The sequence below is a fragment of the Marmota marmota genome, unplaced genomic scaffold (assembly GCF_001458135.2).
Source record: "Marmota marmota marmota unplaced genomic scaffold, marMar, whole genome shotgun sequence".
Lineage (NCBI taxonomy): Eukaryota > Metazoa > Chordata > Mammalia > Rodentia > Sciuridae > Marmota > Marmota marmota.
Window position 1 is genome coordinate 46,876,429 of NW_026000037.1, and position 23,961 is coordinate 46,900,389.

The 23,961-nt window shown below is 35.9% G+C and overlaps 2 protein-coding genes across 30 annotated transcripts in view; one reads left to right on the plus strand and one right to left on the minus strand.

Moving 5' to 3' along the window:
- Positions 1-4,241, plus strand: part of Tanc1 (tetratricopeptide repeat, ankyrin repeat and coiled-coil containing 1) — a 231,962-nt gene extending 227,721 nt beyond the window's left edge. For all 26 annotated transcript variants that reach the window (XM_048812307.1, XM_048812313.1, XM_048812308.1 and 23 more), the window contains 2 exons: positions 433-533; positions 1,105-4,241. In XM_048812307.1, coding sequence (XP_048668264.1) covers positions 433-533; positions 1,105-2,551 — 1,548 coding nt within the window. In that variant the 3' untranslated portion in view covers positions 2,552-4,241. The remainder of the gene's footprint in view (positions 1-432; positions 534-1,104) is intronic.
- A 1,375-nt stretch (positions 4,242-5,616) lies between these two features.
- Positions 5,617-23,961, minus strand: part of Wdsub1 (WD repeat, sterile alpha motif and U-box domain containing 1) — a 44,916-nt gene continuing 26,571 nt past the window's right edge. For all 4 annotated transcript variants that reach the window (XM_048812335.1, XM_048812336.1, XM_048812337.1 and 1 more), the window contains 2 exons: positions 16,405-16,545; positions 5,617-6,180 (listed from right to left, as the gene is read on the minus strand). In XM_048812335.1, coding sequence (XP_048668292.1) covers positions 6,023-6,180; positions 16,405-16,545 — 299 coding nt within the window. In that variant the 3' untranslated portion in view covers positions 5,617-6,022. The remainder of the gene's footprint in view (positions 6,181-16,404; positions 16,546-23,961) is intronic.

Here is a 23,961-nt window from a genome sequence, read left to right on the forward strand (position 1 = left end):
GTTCCTTAGGTTTGCACAGGGAGCTTGCCAGTGACTAATTTATAACTAATTGTGGTTCACTCATGGTTAATTTGTAACTAGTAGATGTTTCAGTACTTTTTTTTTTTTTAACTTCACCACCCCCGCCCCCTGCCCTTGCCCCCATCAGACCTGCTTGTTCCCACATTGTCACCTTCCTACTGAAGCAGACACACCTCTACCAGTGCTGATCTCCCTCCTGAGCCATCAGTTGCTGGATTCCTGAGCATAGTAATGGCCTGTTATTGTCTAACCAACTCTCAAACAAGACAAATGGGAAAACTAATCTTGTCCTTCATCCCCCTCTAGTTATGTCCCAAAACTCTGCCACCCTTTAGCTCAGGTCCTATGAAAGAGTTGCCTGTAATTGTTTCAGTGCTGCGTCTGACTTGTGTATTTAAATATTGACACCAGGACTTTGGCATGGCAGAAGAATTTGCTTCCAAGGCTCTGGAATTGAAACCCAAGTCCTATGAAGCCTTTTATGCTAGAGCAAGAGCGAAGAGAAATAGCAGGTACTGTCTGGGGTCACCTGTCCAACTACAGGAGCCTTTCCCCCCTGCCTTTGGAATTAAAGTTACTAGTTGAATTTGAGGAAGTTTTGCTTTATTATGGTTACTCAGATGCCTCTTGTCCCTTTGAATACTAAATTAGCATCTTCCAAGAGGCAAGGTAGTGGGTGTTACTGGTGATGGCTAAACTCCTGTTGGCTCCCAAAATCTCAGTAACTATTCCAACCCATTTGAGACTCACTGCAACACTGAGCACTGGAGTGAGTCCATGTTTTAGGGAGGCGGCCAACCAGGGGCAGGGAGGGGAGGGAAGTGTTGTACATTCCTTCTGAGAGGTGGACATAGTGAGGGGCCAGTGGAGGTAATGTGGCGTCCACTGAGTTGCACCTACATAAGCCACACAAATCTGGGTTAGCTGAGTAACTGTGGGCTAAACAGGACCTGTTGCATGGTAAGTGGTCAGACGTCATGCAGCTACCTTTTTCTTCCTGTGAGCACAGCTACTTTATGAACAGTTATAAACAGACCATGTTCATACATGGCCTATGACCATATCTTATGTCTTCATATAAAGGCAGTTCGTGGCAGCTCTGGCTGACTTGCAGGAGGCTGTGAAACTCTGTCCCACCAATCAGGAAATCAAGAGGCTCCTGGCCCGTGTAGAAGAGGAGTGCAAGCAACTACAGAGGAACCAGCAGCAGAAACGGCAGTGCTCCCCTCCAGCTGCACCCGGTGCCTCCGATAATGAAGATAATGAGGAGGACACCCTAACCCCTGGGTTAAAGGACCACTTTCACTTCGATGAGGCCGAAGAGGAGGAAACTTCTCCACAGGAAGAATCCATTTCCCTGACTCCCAGGTGCCAGCAGCCATCCTCGTCTGCCCCTTCCCCGTATATCCGAAACCTTCAAGAAGGGTTACAATCCAAAGGCAGGCCAGTATCACCACAGAGCAGGGCAGGAGTCAGCAAGTCCCTAAGGGAGACTGTCGCTCAGCCGGGGTTGGTTATGCAGCCCACCAAACAGGCACAGATAGTGAAAACAAACCAACACCTGGGTTCTGGCCAGTCTGGCATCAGAAACAGTAGTACAAAAATGCAGGTCTCTTGTCAGAATCCTCCTCCAAGCCCCATGCCAGGCAGGATCCCTGCAGCTCCTGCTGGGAGCAGAAACCAGCATGTAGAGGGAGCAGGTACCTTTACTGTTGGAGCTGGTTCTAGCCACTTTGGGGATCGGCTGGGCCCCAGCCAGAATGTCCAGCTGCAGCGCAGTGAAAGTGGTGCTGCATATGCTCTGCCAAGCAAGGCGAAAACTGCCGAGAGGCTCCTGTCCCATGCCTCTGTGGCTGTGGATGTAGCCCCTCCAAGCCAGGGCGGACCAGTGGGCTGCGGCGATGCACGACACCCAGCTTCCCTCACCAGCTCAGGCTCCTCTGGTTCTCCATCTAGCAGTATAAAGATGTCAAGTTCAACCAGTAGTTTGACTTCAAGCAGTAGTTTTTCAGATGGCTTCAAGGTCCAAGGACCAGATGCTCGAATTAAAGACAAGGTTGTGAGCCAGGTGCAGAGCAGCGCCACTGAGCATAGGCCCCGCAGTACTCCATTCATGGGGATCATGGACAAGACGGCAAGGTTCCAACAGCAGAGCAACCCTTCAAACCGCACCTGGCACTGCCAGGTGGCAGAGGGGCTACTGACGGGCACATCCCCCGCTGCAGCTGGCCTGCAGTGCTCTAACTCTGAGAAGCCCTCTCTCAAACAAGGAGGATATACCAGCCAAGCCAAAACCTGTTCTGCCTCCACCCTGAGTGGCAATGTCCACAATGGGGCCCAGGTAAAGGAGCTAGAAGAAAACAAGTGCCAAATTCCAGTCCACCGCCAAGACACGAGGGTAACTAAGAGCGTTTCTCATCTTTACCCGGAAAGTATCTCCAAGCCACCACCTCATGTCAGTAATGAAGCCCACAGGAGCCACCTCACTACAGCGAAACCAAAGCGATCATTCATAGAGTCAAATGTGTGAGCCTAAAGAGACTCATTTGTAGGATTTGGAAAAGTGTGTTGGCTCCTGGTGGTAAATAATTAAATGGTTTTTCATCATGAAAATCACTTTTTAGCCATGTTTTTTTTCTTTTTTTCCCATCTAGGGTGGATCAGATGCAATTGATATATTAAAAATATAGAATAAAACTTTAATAAGTCACTAGAAGTCACCATAATAACGCTAAATAGAACTGAAAACTACAGTTAGCTTTACCCATCAAGTTAAAAATTTAAGACAGTAAAGATGATGTCAACTTTTCTTAGGAAAATTATTTGATTTTTATCACTTTCCTCCTAGCCTTTGCTATGTGGTAAAATCATGGTACTTAACAATGGCCTTTTTTTTTTTTTTTAACAAAAGGTTTAACTCATGATATAATATCCTAATGACATATTCTAGAAAAGATGGAATTTTCAAGTTACAGTTCCATTGAGTCAAATTCCAATTTTATTTTTACATATATATACAATTAAAACCTGAGTGATTTCTAGCTGGATGTGTGTGACTATAAATATAGCTTATATTTTCTTTTTTGTTCTTTAAGCAAAACATGAAAGCATCCAAGTATTGTTCCCTTTATAAAAGAAGTTCTTTTAAGAGGATTAAACACTTATTCCCACGTTACGGTTCTTAATCAAAATACTTTTATAGCACCTTTTTTGAAACAATATTCATGCTTCAAGGTGTTCTAATATGTGGAAACAGTCTAAGCTCTCTGGAACCTTGATTGGTTGTCCTAAATTGGATTTGAGCTAAAATACTAAGAGCAGCATTCTTAGTAGCTAATAGATTCAGTCTCAACTGGTTCCAAACTGCTCTTATCAGTGCTAATGTTCCTTAAAAAAAACCTTCCATCATCCCTTAAGGACAGTGTTTAAGTTGGATATTTAAGGTATGGTTGGTTGTTGCTTTTGTTATACAATCATTACTTCATAGTCACATGTTGTATATATTAAATAGCCCAGCCTTATTTGAACTTGTAAATATAACTAAGTAGTTAATCTAAAACCAGAAGCAAACAATAAAACCCCAGTCATGTATTTGCATGTTCTTTGTAAATTTCATCCACGCTGGTTATTGCACTGAATGATGTATTATTATGGCATGTTAACAGTATATCAGTAACGGCACTTTATCTCATTTATATAAGAACACCTTCGAGGTGCTACTTAAGTCCAAACTGATGTATTATGCATTTGTAAAGACAAGGTACAAGAATGAACCTTGGTTCAAAGGTATTTTTATATGAAATTGTGTGCTATTGGAGGATGTTAAGATACTAGGTTAAGAGAGGTGGAAGTATATTTGTTTTATATGTTGGGATGTGAAATTTATTTTCTAGAATTGGGGAAAAGGAAGTTCTATATTTGCAGAATGTTTTAAAAATGAATAGTTAGGAAGTTCCTGTGAACATCTTTAGGGTTTTGTATGAATAGGAACTTCCTGGTGTCATTCTTCAACATTTGTTCCTGCGTGTGTGTACAGTGTGCTTTGTATAAACAGCTTTATCATTTTTATAGGCTTTCCATGAGTTCTTCTATAACTACTATAGCTTATTTATTGTTTATTATTTTCTTTAATATTTGTGAAAGTCTTACTCTTTTGTTATGTAGTTTTGTTTCTGCACAACTACTGTACTTTTCCATAAGGAATAAAGGCCATTACTAGACTTGGGTTGGCATTCACTGACTTACTGGGTAAATAGAGCACAACAGCTCCTGCCTTGTTTTAACCTCTGCATTTCACTCTTTGCTTTGGGGTAGTACTTTTCTATACAAATACTACCAAATACATATTAAATTTCATTTTATAATTTTAGAATAAAGGTAGCAGCTTCTAGAAATTCCAAAATATTCAAGGGTCAGAGCTAGTTTTTTTGTCTGAAATAGAAAGCATGAGGAAAAGCAATCTGTATTAGTTGTCTGTTTTTGTTGGCGACAGGAGAGCTTTAATATTTTAACTCTCAGGCACTTTGGCAATACACTGAGCATTGTTATGACAGTTTGTTCTTTAACACATTTGTGGTATCTTTGTTCAATGTTTGTATTTGTCTTTATAACCACATATTTCAGTTTCAAAGGAGTGAATCAGAGTGAATGGTAAGCTGTTTTATCATCATAAAATTCTAAGTTGGAATCTTAAGCCTAATATTATTTTAGGTTATTGTCTGGTAACTAGTATTGCTAGAAACCTAAGTATGTTCAGTTTTTCAAAGCTATAGAAAGTTTAAAAACAAAACTGGGGTTGCAGTTGTAGCTCAGTGGTAGAGTTCTTGCCTAGCATGTCCGAGGCATTGGGTTTAATCCAATCCACCACATAAAAAAATAAAGGTATTGTGTCCATCTTCCATTTAAAAATATATATTTTATAAAAAACTGGATAATACATAATTCTTGTCCTTGGGTACTTGGGCAGGCTTGTCTTTTCCTGTAAAGCAGTCAGTGTGTTAGTAAAATTAGTAATGCATTAAATTATGATTTTGATTTAGTCTTAGTAAAAGAGGACACTGGGTCAGTTACCCCAAGTGAAATTCCATTAGGAAGCTGTGGGTCAGAGGGCACTAGCGCTGGTTCCACATAGTCCTGAACCAACATTGGGGCCTGGAAAGTCCATTGAGTGAACACCAGTCAGGATGGTGGTGGTGGTGTATTAAATACCCCAGAGTACTATGTAAAAATGCCATTGTATAATTACCCTGCAAGAACTTCTAAGAAGTCTGAATTTTAAAAGGAGGCTAGTTAGCCCCTTTGTATACTATGCAAAGTCAAATTGACTTATTCATGGTAATTTATTTTATCTAACTTGTATCTGGGTTTGAATAAAAATCCTTAGTATCCTACAAATTGAGTCCAACAAAGTTGCTTATTAAATGTCTGAGGATTTTCTCAATTATAAGTAATTTATAATTATTTTTTTATAAATCCTCAAGTTATCAAACAAATGGCTATTAACTAGGATATAACCATCTGTTATATAGCATTCTGATCTTTAGTTGTAAAGTGATATGACCCATACCTAACCAGAATAAATTTAAAGCACTCCAATTTAAAGTCAAAGTAAAGTTTTATTTTTTGCATTAGTACAAAAAAGATGTATAATTAAGTCCATGAATTTTAAAGAATGAAAATTGAAGATTTTTATAACTAAATTTATTTTTCCTTCTGTTTTGCTTTTAATAATGCTTGCTTAGTATTTAATTCAAATGAGATTACTGAAAATATAAATAATACAACATAACAATTTATTTATTTTTGCAGTATTGGGGATCAAACCCAGGGCTTTGCACGTGCTAGGAGTGCTCTGCCACTGAGGTACATTCCCAGACCCTTTTAAATTTTTTTGAACAAGATCTCGCTAAACTGCTGTGACTGGCTTCAAACTTGGATTCCTCTTGCCTCAGTCCCCTGAGTTGCTGGGATTTCAGGCATGAACCAACGTCAGCTAATAGTTTTATTTTTGATGTGTCTCCAGCCATCGATTGATGGCCATTTTCAGAGTCCTATTTGGTGTAAGAACCACTGAAGGAAGAACCAGATTTGTCATTGGACTTGTACGCTTCTTTTTGCTGATCCAATTTTCCATTGCTTCCTTTTCATATGAATAGCCATCTTGAAAAACAAAAAGGTATACAAATTATTTGAAATGTAGGAAAGTAGATAAAGTTTCTAAAATGAACTGAGTATAAAAACTCATTGCCAAGGCCTCATTGGGTTTTAAATGATATTCCTGTCATGCTTGGACTGCTATACCAACGTAATCCCTGCCACAACTGAAATTCTAGTGTTTTACATGCATTAAGATTGTATTATGCTCTGTCACACACAGTCACCTAGAACAGTATCATTATAAACTCATAGTGCTTTATATGGTTCCTTTTGAACACTGCAACTGAGACCAGGATCCTGTCAAAAATTCAGTCATAGTGGAAAAAAAAAGAAATGGAAAGAGCTAAGTAGAGTAGTAGTAAAGAAACATTTGGCTAAAAATGAGAAGGAAAAGATTCTTAAGAATAACTAAGCTAAACTTTCTTCCATACTGAAAAGTCAGAGGAACATCTAGAGATACAGAACTTGCCCTACTCAGAACTTGACAGTAAAGAGATTTAAAATTCCCCCCACCAAAAAAAAAAAAAAAAAAATTCACTTTTTAATACTTCTTGCAAACTTATTTGCCTTTACATGTGTCAAAATTGGAGTTTTTTGCTTCATTACTTTCATTTTTATATTTGTAGTTCTTTTTCTGAGGCTGACACTCTGGTTCCCATCTATTTGCTTTGAAATAATGGCAGTATATTACTATTTTTAAGTGTGAAATTTAAGATTTCTTTGATTCTATCATCAGGTTAAGTCCCCAGTCTAACTGAAGTACTGTGCTTGAAAATTGTTTACATGTTTTAGAAGTAAAAACTATTAAACATTCAGGAATCTTCTCTCTCCTGTCCAGTCCTATTCCTCCCTTCACATAGGTAACTATGTATATCAGTTATTGTATAAGCAAATGCAAATGCATACATTCTGCATAAAAGCTAGCATATACTCATTTGCACCATGGTATGTTCTTTTAAAAATGTTCTCCCCATCCCACCGTACTCTCCTGTACATCTGGATGGTTTCTGTTTTTTTCTTTTTATAACAGTGCTGCAGTGAACAGTCTTGAGCATGTCACTTGTATTTTTGATAATGCATCTGGGGGCGATTCCAAGAAGTTGGAGCATATTTATGTAATTTTACTAGACAGTGTTGATTTCCTTCCTAGTAGCAATGTTTATGAGAATGTCCACATGCTGTATGTCTGATGCTACAGCATCAACAGAACGTGATGTCTTATCTCATAATGTTATCAATCTTTAGGGGAGCAATGGAAGAATGGTAGGAATTTTTCTGCATGTTTGAGGCACTGGTTTTCTTTTTCCTATGAACTATAAACATTTTTGCCTATTATTCTTGTAATTGTCCTTAGGAGAAAAAAATTCTATTCAGGAGAGTTTTCCCCATTCCATCAAGGAACTTACCTACATTTTTCTTCTGGGACTGGAAAACTTTTGTTTATGTTTAGATTTCTGACCTATCTGGAATTAATTTATATGTGCAGTAGGAGAAATACAATTTTATCTTTTCCCACACAACTGTTCAATTGTCAGAATACTGTGGATTTAAAAATACTATCACTCACTAAATTTCCCAACTCACTTGCATCAACATCTGAATTTTTTTTTTTTTTAATATCTATTTTTTAACTCTCGGCAGACACAACATCTTTGTCTGTATGTGGTGCTGAGGATCGAACCCGGGCCGCACGCATGCCAGGCGAGCGCGCTACCGCTTGAGCCACATCCCCAGCCCCAACATCTGAATTTTTAAGAATTATTTTCCATTGGTTTATTTATGTGCCAATGATACAATACTTTTAGATTTTATAACATGTTCTAATAACCTAATAAGACTACCTTTCTTATTGTTCTTTTCTAGGTTTTTTGTTTTTGCTGTTCTTATTCTTTCAAGTGAAATCTAACACTCACCCTCAGTATTGCTGGGAAAAAATGTTTATAAGGATGTTAAATTTGTTTTTTTTTTTTTTTAAATCTTGGCTTTGCCATTTTTAGCTGTAGTTTTCGGCGGACACAACATCTTTATTTTATTTTTATGTGGTGCTGAGGATCGAACCTAGCGCCCTGCGCATGCCAGGCAAGCGCGCTACCGCTTGAGCCACATCCTTAGCCCCAAGGATGTTAAATTTGTAAAATGAAACAAATATCTTGTTGAGTCCTATCATCTTTGTATCCAAGTATATTTTTTAGGGATGATCTGTAGTTTTCTTTATATAGATCTGATAATTTTTGCATATTATGTCTAGAAGGTTTTTTTAGAGATACATGACAGTACAGTGTATTCTGACATTATATGTACATGGAGTATAACTTATTCTAATCAGTATTCCATTCTTGTGGTTGAACATGTGGAGTTACAATGGTTGTGTATTCATGTATGAGCATAGGAAAGTCATATCCAATTCATTCTACTGTCTTTCTTATTTCCATCCCCCTTCCCTTCATTCCCCTTTGTCTAATGCAATGAACTTCTGTTCTTTCCTCCCTACCCTCTTTCTTGTGGGTTAGCATCCACATTCCAGAGAGAACATTTGGCCTTTGGTTTTTTGGGATTGGCTTATTTCATTTAGGAATGTAGTCTCTAGTTCCATCCACTTGCCAGCAAATGCCATAATTTTGTTGTTCTTTATGGCATGGTAATATTCCACTGTGTATATATGCCACGTTTTCTTTATCCAATCATCTGTTGAAGGGCACCTTGGTTGGTTCCATAGCTTAGTTATCGTGAATTGAAATGCTATAAACATTGAAATGGCTGCATCACTACTGCAGTATGCTGATTTTAAGTCCTTTGGGTATGTACCAAGAAGTAGGATAACTGGGTCAAATGGTGGTTCCGTTCCAAGTTACTGAGGAGCCTCCATACTGCTTTCCACAGTGGTTGCACCAATTTGCAATCCCACCAGCAATGTATGAGTGGACCTTTTCCCCCATAACCTCGCCAACATTTGATATTTGCCATTGATAATTCAATGATATTTGATAACTGCCATTCTGATTAGAGTGAGATGAAGTCTCAGTGTAGTTTTAATTTGCATTTCTCTAATTGCTAGAGTGTTGAACATTTTTTTCATATATTTGTTGACTGATAGTTACTTCATCCGTAAAGTGCCTGTTTAGTTCCTTTGCCCATTTGATTAATTGGGTTTTGATTTGGTTTTTTTTTTTTTGTGGTGGTGCTTGGGATTTGAACCCAGGGCCTTGTGCATACAACGCAAGCATTCTATCAACTGAGCTATATTCCCAGCCCTGATGTTAAATTTTTTGAGTTCTTTATATATCCTAGAGATTAATGCTCTGAGATGCACGTGGCAAAGATTTTCTCCCATTCTGTAGGCTCTCCATATTCTTGTTTCCTTTGCTGTGAAGAAGCTTGTTAGTTTGATACCATCCCATTTATTGATTTTGATTTTACTTCTTACACTTAGGAGTCTTATTGAGGAAGTTGGTTTCTAAGCTGACTTGATGGAGATTTGGGCCTACATATTCTTCTAGTACGGCCAGAGTCTCTGGTCTAATGCCTAGGTCCTTGATCCACTTTGTTTTCTGCAAGGTGAGAGGGGTTTGATTTCATTCTGCTACATATGGAATTCCAGTTTACCCAGCTTCTTCAACAACTGGTGCTATCTTTTCTCCAATGTGTGTTTATGATGCCTTTGTCTGGTATGAGATAACTGTTATTTATGTGAGTTTGTATCTGTGTCTTTTATTCTGTTCCATCGGTCTTCATGTCTCTTTGTGCCAATATCATGCTGTCTTTGTTACTATAGTTCTGTAGTAGTCTAGTACTGATCCTTCCTGCTTCACTTTTCTCGCTAAGGATTGCTTTGGCTATAGAGGCCTTTCACCTCTTTTGTTAGCCTTAAAGAAAATAAAATACTTGGGAATCAATCTATTTTGAATGTAATAGTTTTCCTAATTTCTCTTTGAACTGATTCTTCATCAGTATTTAGGAATGCAATTTATTTATGGGCATTAATTTTATATCCTGCTACTTTGCTGAATTTATAAATTCTAGAAGTTTTCTGGTGGAACTTTTTGTGTCTTCTAAATATAGAATCATATCAGCAATAAATAGGGACAGTTTGAGCTCTTCTTTTCCTATTTATATCCCCTTAATTCTTTCTTTTGCCTAATTGCTCTGGCTACAGTTTCAAAAACTATGTTGAATAGAAGTAGTGGAAGAGGGCATCCTTGTCTTGTTCCAGTTTTTAGAGGGAATTTTTATCCCATTAAGAATGATGTTGCCTTGGGTTTAACATATATAGCTTTTACAATGTTGAGGTATGTTTCTACTATCCTAGTTTTTAGAACATGAATGAAAGCTGTATTTTGTCAAATGCATTTTCTGCATCTATTAAGATAATCAGAGAAAGGTTACTGATACTCCTTTTTTTGTTTGTTTTTACTTGCTACTTTTCTAAATTCGTATTGTTTGTAGTTGTTTCTTTATTCTTTTTTGAGAAAGTAAGCAGGTGCTAGATTTTATCAAATGTGCTTTTGGCATTTACAGAAACAATCCTAAGTGCTGCTTAGCCCTGTTAAGGTACTGCCCCAAGAAGCTGAGGATTCTACATGCAGGGACAAGAATACCACAAACTCTACACCTGTTTTGTCTGCTGGCTCCTTCTCAGATCCTGCAGTGATATATCTAGAGGGAAACTGGAAAACAGAGCAAGGTTTCCTATCCTCCTTGTTCCTGCCCTGGATTTTCATTTGCTGGGAGAAGCTGGTTACAGTCTCTCCAAATATTTTATCCTGCCCCCTTATAGACAGTAGCACCAGCTGGGCAGCTCCTCCACTCCTTAGAAGTCCAAGAACCACAACTTCTCTTTTGTCCTTCAGCCCCAGATATGATACAGTACGTGTCAAGTGCAGATACTGACAACTGTGACTGCCTTTTTCTCTTTATACTTCACATACCATAAGAGTCATCCTTTTAAGTATAAAATTATTTGATTCTTGGTACATTTCCAAGTTGTACAATCATTACCAACCACTATTTAATTCAGAACACCAATGGGGGGGAAAAAAACTGCAGCCACTAATCTATCTCTATGGGATTTGCCTGTTTCAAACATTTCATATAAATTAAATTACACAATATGTGGCATATATTTATGTATAGCATCATGTTTTAGTACTTGTTTCTTTTTATGGCTAATAATATTCCATTGTATAGCTATACTACATTGTATCCATTCATCTCTTGATATTTGGGCTGTTTCTACTTCAGGGCTATCCATGTGAACATGAACATACACTTAGGAGTAGATTGTTGGTAACTTTTTGGGAAACTGCCAAACTTAATTCCAATTTCTGTATATCCTTTTTTCTTTCTTTTGGGTGGTGCTGGGGATTGAGCCCAGGGCCTTGTGCATGCACTCTACCAACTTAGCTATATCCCCAGCCCAAATTTCTGTATATACTTGCCAGCACTTTTTTCCAGTTTTATTTTAGCCATCTTAGCAGGTGTGACATGTTTCAGTGTGAATTTATATAACTTGATATTGTGCATCATTTTACATGCATTTTGGCCATTTTTGGAAAGGTTTATGCAAATTATTTGCCATCAAGTTTAAGAAAACTTTGAGTAGGAAAATTTTATTAATTAAAAAGATGAGTATTTTGACCCACAGTGTCATATATTACCATCACACTCACCTACTACTGATAAATGATATCCATTTTAGTATCACTATGTGAAATACTGTGAGTTCAGTAATAGCTAATTCATTTGCACTGAGCTAGACTTTAAAGTGAGGGGACCCTTTAAAGAATCCCCTGTATGTGTTTAAAAAGAAGGTATACTTTCTATTTTGAAGGTTCAGAATTTGATATATCACTATTTTAGACTGAAGTATGATCAAGGTTTTTATTGTGCTTTCTCCTCCCATTGCCTATAGTTCCTCCTTTATGAAGGTCGTTGTTGTGTTTGGGATTACGCAGATAGTAATGATTATGCTAAGAGTCATGGTCTCTGGTACTGTAAATGCAGTACCTTTCCAGGTGACAAGTATGCAGCCCCCTTCCTTACTACTTGCTACAACTGTCTCATTTTTAGGCTGGGTTACATAGAGGGATTATGTGTTATTAGCTAATCTCAGACTCTTCCTTTATGAATCACAGAAAAATTCTTTCATAATGGGAGCTGAATTAATAAATTTGATATTTTAGGAAGTTTTATATTTTTGATGTATTGGTTACCTTTATGCTAACATCATTTGAAAAGAAGGAACTAAGAATATTAAATTAGCTAATCAGTGAGCTTATTTAATTTTTAATATTTCCTAATCTCCATTGTTTTATAGTGTATTTTGTCACCTTTCATTGAATTTTCTTAAATGAATATTTTTTCTCTGCCAGTTTCTTACTCTACGCAATTCAGTTATCCCAAAGTAGTAAAGAAAAGGATTGTCAAGAGCTATGACAGACCACATCCCCCCCACACACTAGCATTTTTATGAATAAAAAAGCACTCAAAATATTCTAACACAAAATAATTGCATCTGACAATCTGTATTAATGACACGATTGTTTTTTAGAATCCATGTAAAAAGTTTACTGTAACTAAGTTGAGGAAAAAAACTTTAAAAAGATAATATGATAAACACTACATTCAGTATTGCTTATTTTCATTACATTTTCAAAATGACCTAAATAATTTTAAATTATTTCCATCCAGACAAGTTCTAAGAAGTAAATTTAAGACGCTCCTGGATTATTTTAATGGACACATTCTTCAATTTAATGCACTCAGATGAATAAGTTGTGGCAAAATACCACAGTCATGATACCTATTGTGAGATTTATCCATTTCCTATACTTGTGTTTCTAATAAGAAAGCAGATTGAGTGAACCTAAAAACTTCTAGCTATATTATATCTAGAAATGGTGAATAAAAGTAGCATCTTTTTGAATGAATAGCTTACTTAGCATTGAAAGATTTAAGTGAAAAATATTAGCTCAGTGGTCTGGGCTCTACTCTCTTGTCCATGGGGGGGGAAAAATACTCAAACACATTGCTGCACACTTTCCTGTCCAAGAAAATGGACCAAGCACACCTCTTCTCCAGAGTTAAATGTCCTCTTCCCCCACTGGAACTCCACAGATGATACTTAATTACAATCTCAAAAGCCTCAAAAAAAGACAGCCTTAGAAAAATATACTATGAAAAAAATAGTGTATCAGACCATTGCAGGGTACTATATTTATTCATTCTGTATAACTTTGTAATGCAGGTATTACAATTATCCTTGTTTTAGAGATGAAGAAACTGTAGCCTGAATAACTTTTCAAGGTCACACTGGTATGAAATGACAGCTGGCATTCAAACCCAAGCAATGTAGCTCCAGGGTCTATGGATTCTACATGCTAAATGGAATTTCCAGAGAAGATAAATAAAATAACTGAAATCTCAATGGGCAGGTTAGACAACTTATAGTATATTAGTAGGAAAGTCTGAAAAAAACATGTATGAGAATGTCTGAAATTGGAAGATACCTACACTCAAGATGCGTAGCATGTCCTGAGCAAAAGAAATCCATACCAAAGACATTCTTTGAAGCAAAACATAGGAATTAAACTGACAGAACACCTGAACTAAGAGAAGAGAGTGTTTCTCCAGATATAGTGAAAACAATGTAGAACAAGCAAAATGGTCAGATCAAGGTTAGAAGGTTTTAATATCATAAATTGTTACTTTCAGTGAATTAAGTTAAACAGAACAGACCTGGCAGGAATAGAAAAAGAATAAAAGGAATGCCTGACTAGTGCAAAGTTACTTTCACCCCTCATTTAACTTCCTATAATCCTAGTCAAAACATCAGATATTTTCTACTGTAACATAAAGAAATTCTAAGAAGGACTAAATGGGCAAATATGACCAAGTTAGTTTTTTAAAATTAAAAGATAAATTTACACAAGTCCACCTGAAGGCACTATATGATCAACAATATTTTCTTATAGAATAACATGTTGGTAAAGAGTTATCAAAACATCACAGGTACCTCCAAAATAAGTACAGTTTTTATATTAATCAGTTAAAATAACGAAATAGAAGGACACACCAAAACTAAATCAGTGCTTAGAGTACAGAAAGCCTCCATTTTTTAAATGTTTAGTGCCTATTTTTTAAAAGAATGAAACACAAATATCTTAGAAATTCGTCCAAGGCAATTGGTTCAAAAGATGTAAATACTGGTGGGATGGGATGGGGTGGGGTGGGGAGGGCTCAAATGGAAAATAGAAAATTCTCCATGCCAACAGCAATTAGCCCAAATCTATCTATAATCATAAAGACACTGGTCCAATTCCACTATTTAAAGATCATGATTGAATTTTAACATGTTATATGCTGACATCAATGTTGCTAAAAATGATTTTGCAATCAAAGAGGACATTTTTATAAAATGTCTAAAATTATACCCTTAACAAGGAATGAATAAACAAGGAAAATCTCAAGCTCCTCCTCACAAAAATCCTTTCATATTCTTTGATCCCATGCAGATGTTTCCCCCAAAAAAACAGCCTCAAAACTCAACCATTTGTAACTTTAATACAAAGTAATATATGCTTTTAAAGATAGGAAACTTGGAAAAATGTTTAAAGTGGACATTTACCATTTGGTCAGTGCCACACCCCCTTTTCTGAGAGAGGCCCTTCCCAATACTATCTTCCTCTTAATTCTCTACAGCTAAGAAGGCAGTCTTCCACCTCATTCCTGTAACAGATGACCACCGAGCCAGGGTTCTGGCTCAAATTAGGCCAATGAGTTCTTGTGGGGATTTTGTCAGACCGATCACTCTCAAGTGGGCAAAAACATAAAATGTAAATAAACTTTAGGACCAGTTTGTAGTCATGTTTTTCCACCATGTGGGAAAGGCACACAAGTGATTATTCAGAAGGCTCTGCACAGATAAGGAAATTCTGAATACACTACGATTCACATTTAATAAGTCAATTGCTATATCATCGAAAGCCAACTCAAGTTGAGTTTCAATTACAAACAAGAATCCTTATATACCAACTCAAAAATATATAGCCACTACTATACCCATAGTAAATTTCAGTTTGAAATTTAAAAAAGCTAACACTACAATGTTTATTATATGCAGTTGTTTTACATACCTAACATATTAACTCATTCAAGAATCTCATGAGGTAAGTACTAATATCCCCATTTTGTACATGAGGAAAATGAGGACCAGAGAGATTGAATAGTCCTCCACAGATAACACAGATAAGTAATGATGCAGACTCAGGCAGTCTGGGTCTTCAGTGTATGTACTCGCCTTGCATAAGTGTGTTTCTTATTAAAGAATAAAAACTAAAAGAGCTGAATTTGAACTAAATGCTTTATGAATAAGAAGTCACATAAGAAAATTACAAATCAAAAAAGATGATCAAACTCAGTCTTACACAAAGAAATGGAAAGTGAAGTTGCTCTTCATGTGTCATTGAGAAAGACAAAAAACATCACTGATATCCAATCAGACAAGGAAGGGGAAGGTATAGAACTCATTGCCTCTCTAGTATAAGGAATACAGTTTCTAATATACTAATTGCACTGGGGCATACATCCCATGGAAATACCCTAAGTAATAGTGACAACAGAAACTGAGATGTCAGTACTATGGAGCTACAACAAGATTTGTAAACACACACACACCAACTAGTAGAAGAGTTAAATAAAATGTAGCAAAGCCTCAGAGGTATTGTATTGTGAGTACAAATTACATAGACTAAGTCAATATGCAGAAATGTGTAATAAAATTTGAGGTCAAATAAAACACCCCACAATGGAATATGAATTCACTAATTACAACTACGTAAAATATGTGTATATGGACAATGATTAATAATGTGGAATGTTACAGCTTCATCTTTAAATTCTTTTTCTCTATATTTGTTTAAGTTTATGACAAACCCTAAGTGTTCTCAGTAGTCTAACTTAAAAATGATATCTTTATGTTCTGGCAACTATATATATGTTTTACAAGTTTAAGTAAAATCTGAAAAATCCTTTTGTCTCAATTCTGAACCTGTCCAATTTTATTATAAAATGTTCAATTGTTTACCTCAGGCCTAATGAGTTTTTCCAAAGGAAAAAAACTAGTGAGAAAACAGGAATGTTGAAAGTTCTCCACATTTAAGCAAACTTTTGTCTATATTATTTGTTTAGCACATAAGCGTGCCCTGCCGACTTGGTAGGCATCACACATACCTGATGCAATGACAGGATCTTTCATAAGTTCTCTAGTTATTGGACATATAAATTCATCAGGAATTCCAGAAGAAAGGGATTTCACCTTGGTCCGGAGCTCTTCAATTTTCCTCAGCACTTTACTACGCAACCCTAGAGATTCTGAAAAGAAAGTATTCCATTAGGGCTGGATTTTTTAAAAATATTTTTTCTAATTGTAGATGGACACAATGCCTTTATTTTACTTATTTATTTTTATGTGGTGCTGGAGATCGAACTCAGTGCCTCACACATACGAGGCAAGCACTCTGCCACTGAGCCACAGCCCTAGCCCAAGGGCTGGAAATTTTTTTTGCCGGTCCTTAGCAAAAAGATTTTTATCTACTACAACCAGGAATATTCCAACATACTGTTTTACCATATGAAAATGTCTTAAAAATTCCTTTATGAATCACTGTAATACAGAATACTACCTGTCGGTTAAGCTATGTCAGCAGCTGATAGTTTATTTTGAACCACCTTAGATTGTGAAAATTCAAGAATTTCAGGTGCCAGAAATTAACACACAACAAAACCAGAAAAGGTTCATTTTATTGGTTCATTTATATGACATAGGCTATGGATCTAGTTCTTATGAAAGATCCTGTCATCGCATTAAACATGCAAGGTCCTGGGTTCAATCTCCAGCACCATAAAACAAAGATTAAAAATCTATATAACAAAAAATTACTAATAACTTTGAAAGTTCAGATGAATAATTTAAAAAACCCATGTTATAATAATACATTAAACAATGAAATTAGATATATTTGCTCATTCTTATATGAAACACAATGAAAAGTCTCAGCTGCTTGTCCAAAACAGTATGCACAAATTTCATTTTTAATTTTAAAAAATCATCTCAATTTTTACTTTTAGAAGTCTAGTATAATTGATTTTAGGAAGTTTAGTGTTATTGGTTGTTTATTTTTAGAATATATTTTATAAACCAGTTATATTTTTAGAACTGGTTGACAGTTCTACTTTAGTTTGAGGTATTTAGGGTAGGATGGATAGAAGAAAAGAATTGTATTTCAGAATGCTTCGTAGTTCCCATAAAAAGCCAAACCAGCACTATTTCTGTTGAGAGATAATTCCCCAGGGTGCTTATGCACATCTTAGGATACTTCTTATGTTATATAATCTTTTCAAGGAAGTTTGCAAATGTCCTTGGAGGTCAGATACACTCTCTTTCCCAGGCAGAAAGCAAGTTTGTTTCATAACCAGTATGAAGATGATGTTTTCCTATTGGCCTACTCTGCTAACAGTCCCCTTATAAGACTGGGAATTTCATAAGCTCAGGGTTCCTCAGCTATGACACAAACACAAATGGCTCCCATGAGGCATAGGCGGAAAGGGAATCAATCAGAACATGAAGCTCATGCCTTCAGTGCCATGAGTAATAAATGTTTAAATTTATTGGGGCTAGCTGCCCATATTTATGTTAATGTAGCAAATTGGCCTGCTGCTTAGTGACTACCTTCCTGGGACTTTTTTAATATGTAAATTGCTAAAACCAAATTAAGGATCTCTAAAGCATTTTTTAAAGTAACAGAATCAATAATTTCTTTACATGTTGAATGATTTTGCAAAAATATTGACTCAGATAGTTTGAGATCACTATCCAGATTGAATAGAAAGCTACTCAAAAGTGCCTACAAAGAGAAGGGTGCCTCTAAAGTCAAGTACATTGTTATCTGATCAACACAGACTTAAATGTAACAAGTCAGAATAACTCACGACAGTGCACTGAGTTCACCTCTTCCCAAGATTGGTCCATCCACAGTACCACATTTTCTGAAGATTAACTGAACTGTGTATTTTTATTTTCATCAAATAAATTGGAGGATTGAATACGAACTATAATGATAGGTCATGCACTTCAAAAGTTAAGTAACGAGGGAAATGAGAATAGAAGCGATTTAAATAGATGGGTAAGACCAACAGATTGAAGGCTTGACTGAACAAGATGTACTGAGGTGCACCTATTAGAGGTAAGATAGTAGAAAACCTCTTGTGACTAGGATCTGCTTCCTGATAATTTGCCAAGTAAAACTCTACCTCCACAGGGCTTGATTAACTCTCATGAGTGTTTCTAGAACATGTTTGTAAAATTACACAGTAAGATCTCATTTAAAGGGATAATTATATAGTTTACAACAAGAAAAGGATATAAGAGCAATTAATATTCTGAAAAAAGTATTTTCCTGTCAAAAATATTATACATGTAAATTAATATATAGAATGTGTATATATTTGTAACACAGAATATAAGAGGCCCTAATTCAAAATTCCCCCAAACTGGGTCTTATCCTTGGATAAGTTTAGCATCATTTAAAAATCGAAGCTAGGCATGGTGACACTCTTATAATACCAGTGAGTGGGGAGGTTAAGGCAGGAGGATCACAAGTTCAAGGCCAGCCTCTGGAACTTAGACTCTGTCTCAAAAATAAAAAATAAAAAGGACTGGGGATATAGCTCTGGGGCAAAACACCCCTGGGTGTACTCCCCAGTACCACACACATACACACAGGAGTGAGATCACCTTGCTCTCGGGGGAACATTTACCAGACCATTTCCAAAGAGTTTAACCACAAATATCTCCTTTTATGGTTGGGTTTTGGGAAGAAGTACCCTAAACTTAACTGCTCAGAAAGCAAGGACCCTTACTAGCTGATGGCCAGTAAACTCTTGGTATAAGAAATAGCAGTATCTGCCTATTATCTACTATACTCCTGAAATACTAGCTGGTTTTTTGTAAAGCAAAATGGGCCACCAAATCCACCCTCCTTTCCTTCCCAAACAAAACAAAGGCAACTGGGTTGAGAATGGGAGGTGGGAAATGACAGTTTAGAGCAGATATTTGTGTACACAAATGGTCAAAAGTTCTTTCTACTTGTGCCCTTCACTCTTTCCAATTCTGTCCTATAAGGAACACTACCAAAGCAGCACAACCAGCATTAGCTAGAGGCTGGAGAACAGAACAGCACAGGAGCCTGATAACTACCATGCACAAATAGGCTGGTCTCCACTGCCCCATGGAAAACAACAGAACCCAATGCTAGTAACCTGGAAAGAAAATTTAAAAATTGTTTTTTATTTATTTTTTGACAAAAAATTATAAAATGATTAGAATGATCAACAGAAAATGAGATATAAAAGCTAACTTAGGAAAGAAATACACAACTATAGGTACAGTAGGTTTTTGGTTAGAATTTGGTGAAAGTGGTAGAAGCAGTATCATTTTAAATTTCTCTGAATCCCCACATAAAAACAGAGCAACTACACAACAAACTTATATTCCATGGACAACATTTTCAACAAAACAAGGTAGCAAGGTATCCTCATGAATCCTACAATAAAAATAGGTAAGGACAAATCACCAATATCCAGAAAAACTGTGTGGTCCACACCTGTATGGAAAGATGCAACAGGACAACTGATCAGTTTGAGAAAAGGAGATACCAAAAATGTCCAAGTACTCAATGGAAAGTGGGATGCACCAACTTAAAAGCAGCAGTTGAAATGAAAAGTTATGCTCATTCCAATGGCAGATCAGTGCACAATAACTAGGAGTTGAAGGGACTATTTCGCTTTATGTATAAATAGGAAAAATATTTAATGACATGCAGAATGACAATGTCAATAACATTCACAGTTTTAAACAAGTGAAAAATCGACATAATGAAGCATTACTAGGAACTGAAACATGAAACTTTCAAAATCTGAGGATGTGAAAACAGTTGATATGTAAAATTTAAAAAGGAATTTGTATTATAATTTTCCAATTCTGTGTTAGTTTTCCATTACTGTGACGAAATACCTGAGGTAATAACAACTTAAAAGGAGGAAAGGTTTATTTTGGATTGGTTTCAGTCCATGATCACTTGGCCCCATTGCTTTTGGGCCTGTGGAAAGGTAGAACATCACAGCAAGAGGGCATGGCAAAAGAAGCTGCTTGTCTCATGACACCCAGGAAACAAGAGAAAGAGGGAGAGAAAAAGGGGTTGGGTACAATATCCACTTCAAGGACACACCTTTAGTGATCTAACATCTTCCCACTTGGTCCCACCTATTAAAGGTTCCACCATCTCCCAGTGACACCACAGGCTGGTGACCAGACTTTTTAACATATGGACCCTTGGGGGACACTTTTCCAAATCACAGAAAATTAGGGGAAAAAAAAAAACACCTATGTGCTTTTATGATTTCTTGGAAAGAAAAAAATCAAAACAAAGAGCAAACCTTTGAAAACATCTCATTTCCAATTAGAAATGTATGATTCTTGATTATTTGAATATAAGCATGACATATATTCCTTGGCATTTGTCAATCTAAATTTCTATCATTATATCACAACAATTCCAAATTCTTTTTTAAAAAAATATTTTTAGTTGTAGATGGATACAATATTGTTAATTATTTATTTTTATATGGAGTTGAGGATCGAACCCAGGGCCTCGCCTGTGCTAGATGAGTGATCTACCGCTGAGCCACAACCCTAGCCCAACAATTCCAAATTCTAAGACATGTTATTAAATTAGTGTTTATAAATTCATGGATTCACAGATGTCTTAAAAAGATATCCCTCTCAACATTAAGGATCTTTTGAACCTGTAATCTGTCAGGAAATTCCTTATGCAAATTTAGTACTAGATATAAGAATTTACTTCCTTAATTAATACTATGTGTCTACTATGTTTCATTAGGAATCCTAGAAAATGGCTATTAACCTTGGGTAAGCACCAGATTCAAATATTCATATGCAGTTAAGTCCCTTTATTGTATATTTACAAAAAGTCCATGGATAGAAGATTTGATAGACTGTTTAATTCCATAACAATTTTTTAAATGTCAAACAATGGATATACTACTTTGATCAATATACTTTACTTCTCAATCAACTTCCTCCATCTGTTGAATGTTAAGCAAATTCAGAATTAATTTATACTGACATTAGAACTGTTTTAAAAATTATACCACAAGGTAAAAGCAAGCAAAACAGTTATGCATTCATCAGTTTGCCTTTTACATTTATTTTCAGACCCAATTTTAATTCTCTATTAGTCCAATTTGCTGTTTTGAGAAAGGATCTGTTTTTCTTAAAATTCAAGACTAAAAGGATTCACTGTATCTTAAAATAGCACTTGAGAAGATTAAGGGTAGCTTCTTGAGCCTTTAGAATGAAGATACTTCAGGATTATGTGAAAATATAAATATAAAAACATGTAATCTGTTTACTTAATTTATTCTGTGTCTAATTTGTTGAGTTTCCCAACTTTCCAAACTCAACATAGAATCATTAGAAAATATGCAACATTTCTGTATCTATTCATGATTGTTCAAATTCATCATTAACTACCATTGAATTTGTCGTTTCATTGAACTTCTAACATTTTATGGAACTTATTTTCATTGATTATCACTACTAAACCCAAGATTCATTCTACAAGAATATTTCAGGCCATTAATTTAATCCTGTAAGAATATCTTATTTTTTTATTTATCTAACAACCAAAACAGAATTCTATTTCTATTCATTTTTTATTGTGCTTTTATTTTCAAACATCCTTTTTTGAGTCTAAAATTAATTCATAGTATCAAGTACTTCTGCTGGATAAGGTAAAGATTCATTATGTGAGATTAATGAGAAATCAACTAAGATGCTAAATTTACCAGATGTTTTTTAAAATAAAAGACATCCTACAGTCTATTACCTACTCTCAGAGTGAGTAAATTATAAAGTAAAGAAGTTATTAGCAATACAAAAGTAACTCACATGATATGACCTGAACAGACAACATAACTTTTACCATCTACCCATTGTGTTTTTGTTGTTGTTGTTGTTACTGTTTTTGCAGTACTGGAGATGGAACCCAGAGCCTCACACATTCTAGGCAAACACTCTACCACTGAGCTACATCCCCAGCCTTTTTTTATTTTGAGACAGGGTCTCATTAAATAGCCCAGACTGGCCTTGATTTAGATCTTAAGTAGCGGGGATTACAAGTGTAGTCCATCTTGCCCAACCCTGTTGACTTCTTAAAAGGTTATATTTACTATTTAAAGAAAGTATACTATTGTATTTTAAAATGTTTTCTATAGTAAAATGTTTGATATTTCACTCTTCATTAGTAATAAATATTAATACAGATACCCTATTTCCCAAGCTTTGTGTTGACTAAGGTTTTACTACAGCATATTGATAAGAGTGTCTGGTTATTATGTTTATTAAAACAAGGCACTAAGACTCCAAAGTTTGCTTTTTTTAATAAGAATACAAAAGCAACTTTTACATATCAATAATAAAAAGACAAGTAATTTCTGAATGGGCAAAGGATGCTGGGCTCCATGGCACACACCTGTAATCCCAGCTACTTGGGAGATTGAGGAAGGAGGATTGCAAGTACAAGGACAGCCTGGGCAGCTAAGCAAGACCTTGTCTCAAAATAAAAAGAACCAGAGCAAAACTGTGTTTAAATACCCCTGCGTTTAAACCCTGGTACCACAAAACAAACCAAAAATGGCACAGGAAAGAATATACATAAATGGCCAACTGGCACTTAAAAAATGTACCAGTCATTAACCATAAATAAAGCCACAATAAAATACCACTTCAAGCTACTAGGATGGCTATAAGCTAGAAGACAGGTAATAGGAAATATTGGCAAGGATAAGAAACTAGCCCCAGTGCTAATGGAAAGTAAAATAATGCACTTGCTTTGGAAAATAGTCTGTCAGATCTTCCAAGTGTTGAACATACAGTTATTGCATTCCTAATCATATAACCAAGAGAACAAAAAAAGCATACAGGCATGCAAAAACTTGTACATTAATGTTCACAGCAGCATTATAGATAATAGTCAAAAGTGGAAAAACCAAATGTCCGTCAGCTGGTGAATAGATAAACAACATGTGGTATAGTCATCCACTGAAATAGCCATAAAAAAGAATGAAGTGCTGAAACATACAAGAACATGGATAAACCTTGAAAGTATATTAAATGAAGGAAGTCAAATATAAAAGGACACATGTATTTTCAGATGCAGTGATTTACATGTGTAATCCTAGCTACTCAGCAGGGTGAGGCAGTAGGATCAAAAGTTCAAAGCCAGACTCTGCAACTTGGCAAGACCCTGTCTTAAAATAAGAAAGGTCTGGGGAAGTAGCTGAGTGCTTGTCTAGCATCTTGAAAGCCCTTGATTCAATCTCCAGAACCAAGAAAAAAAGGACATATTATATGATTTCATTCGTAAGGAATGGCCATCTAGAATAGGCAAATTCATCAAGATACAAAGTAAATTAGTGATTGCCAGGGCTTAAAGAGAGGAGAGAATAAGGAGTACTGATAACAAGTGCAGGTTTTTCTTTCTTTCTTTCCTTTTTTTTTTTTTGAGGGCAATGCAAATATTCTGAAATTAGATTGTGATAATAGTTGTACATCTCTATGAATATACTAAAAATCCTTGACTATTAAATCACTTAACAAAAATGAATGGAAACCTGAAAGTTACAAAGCATTGTTGAAAGAATTTAGAA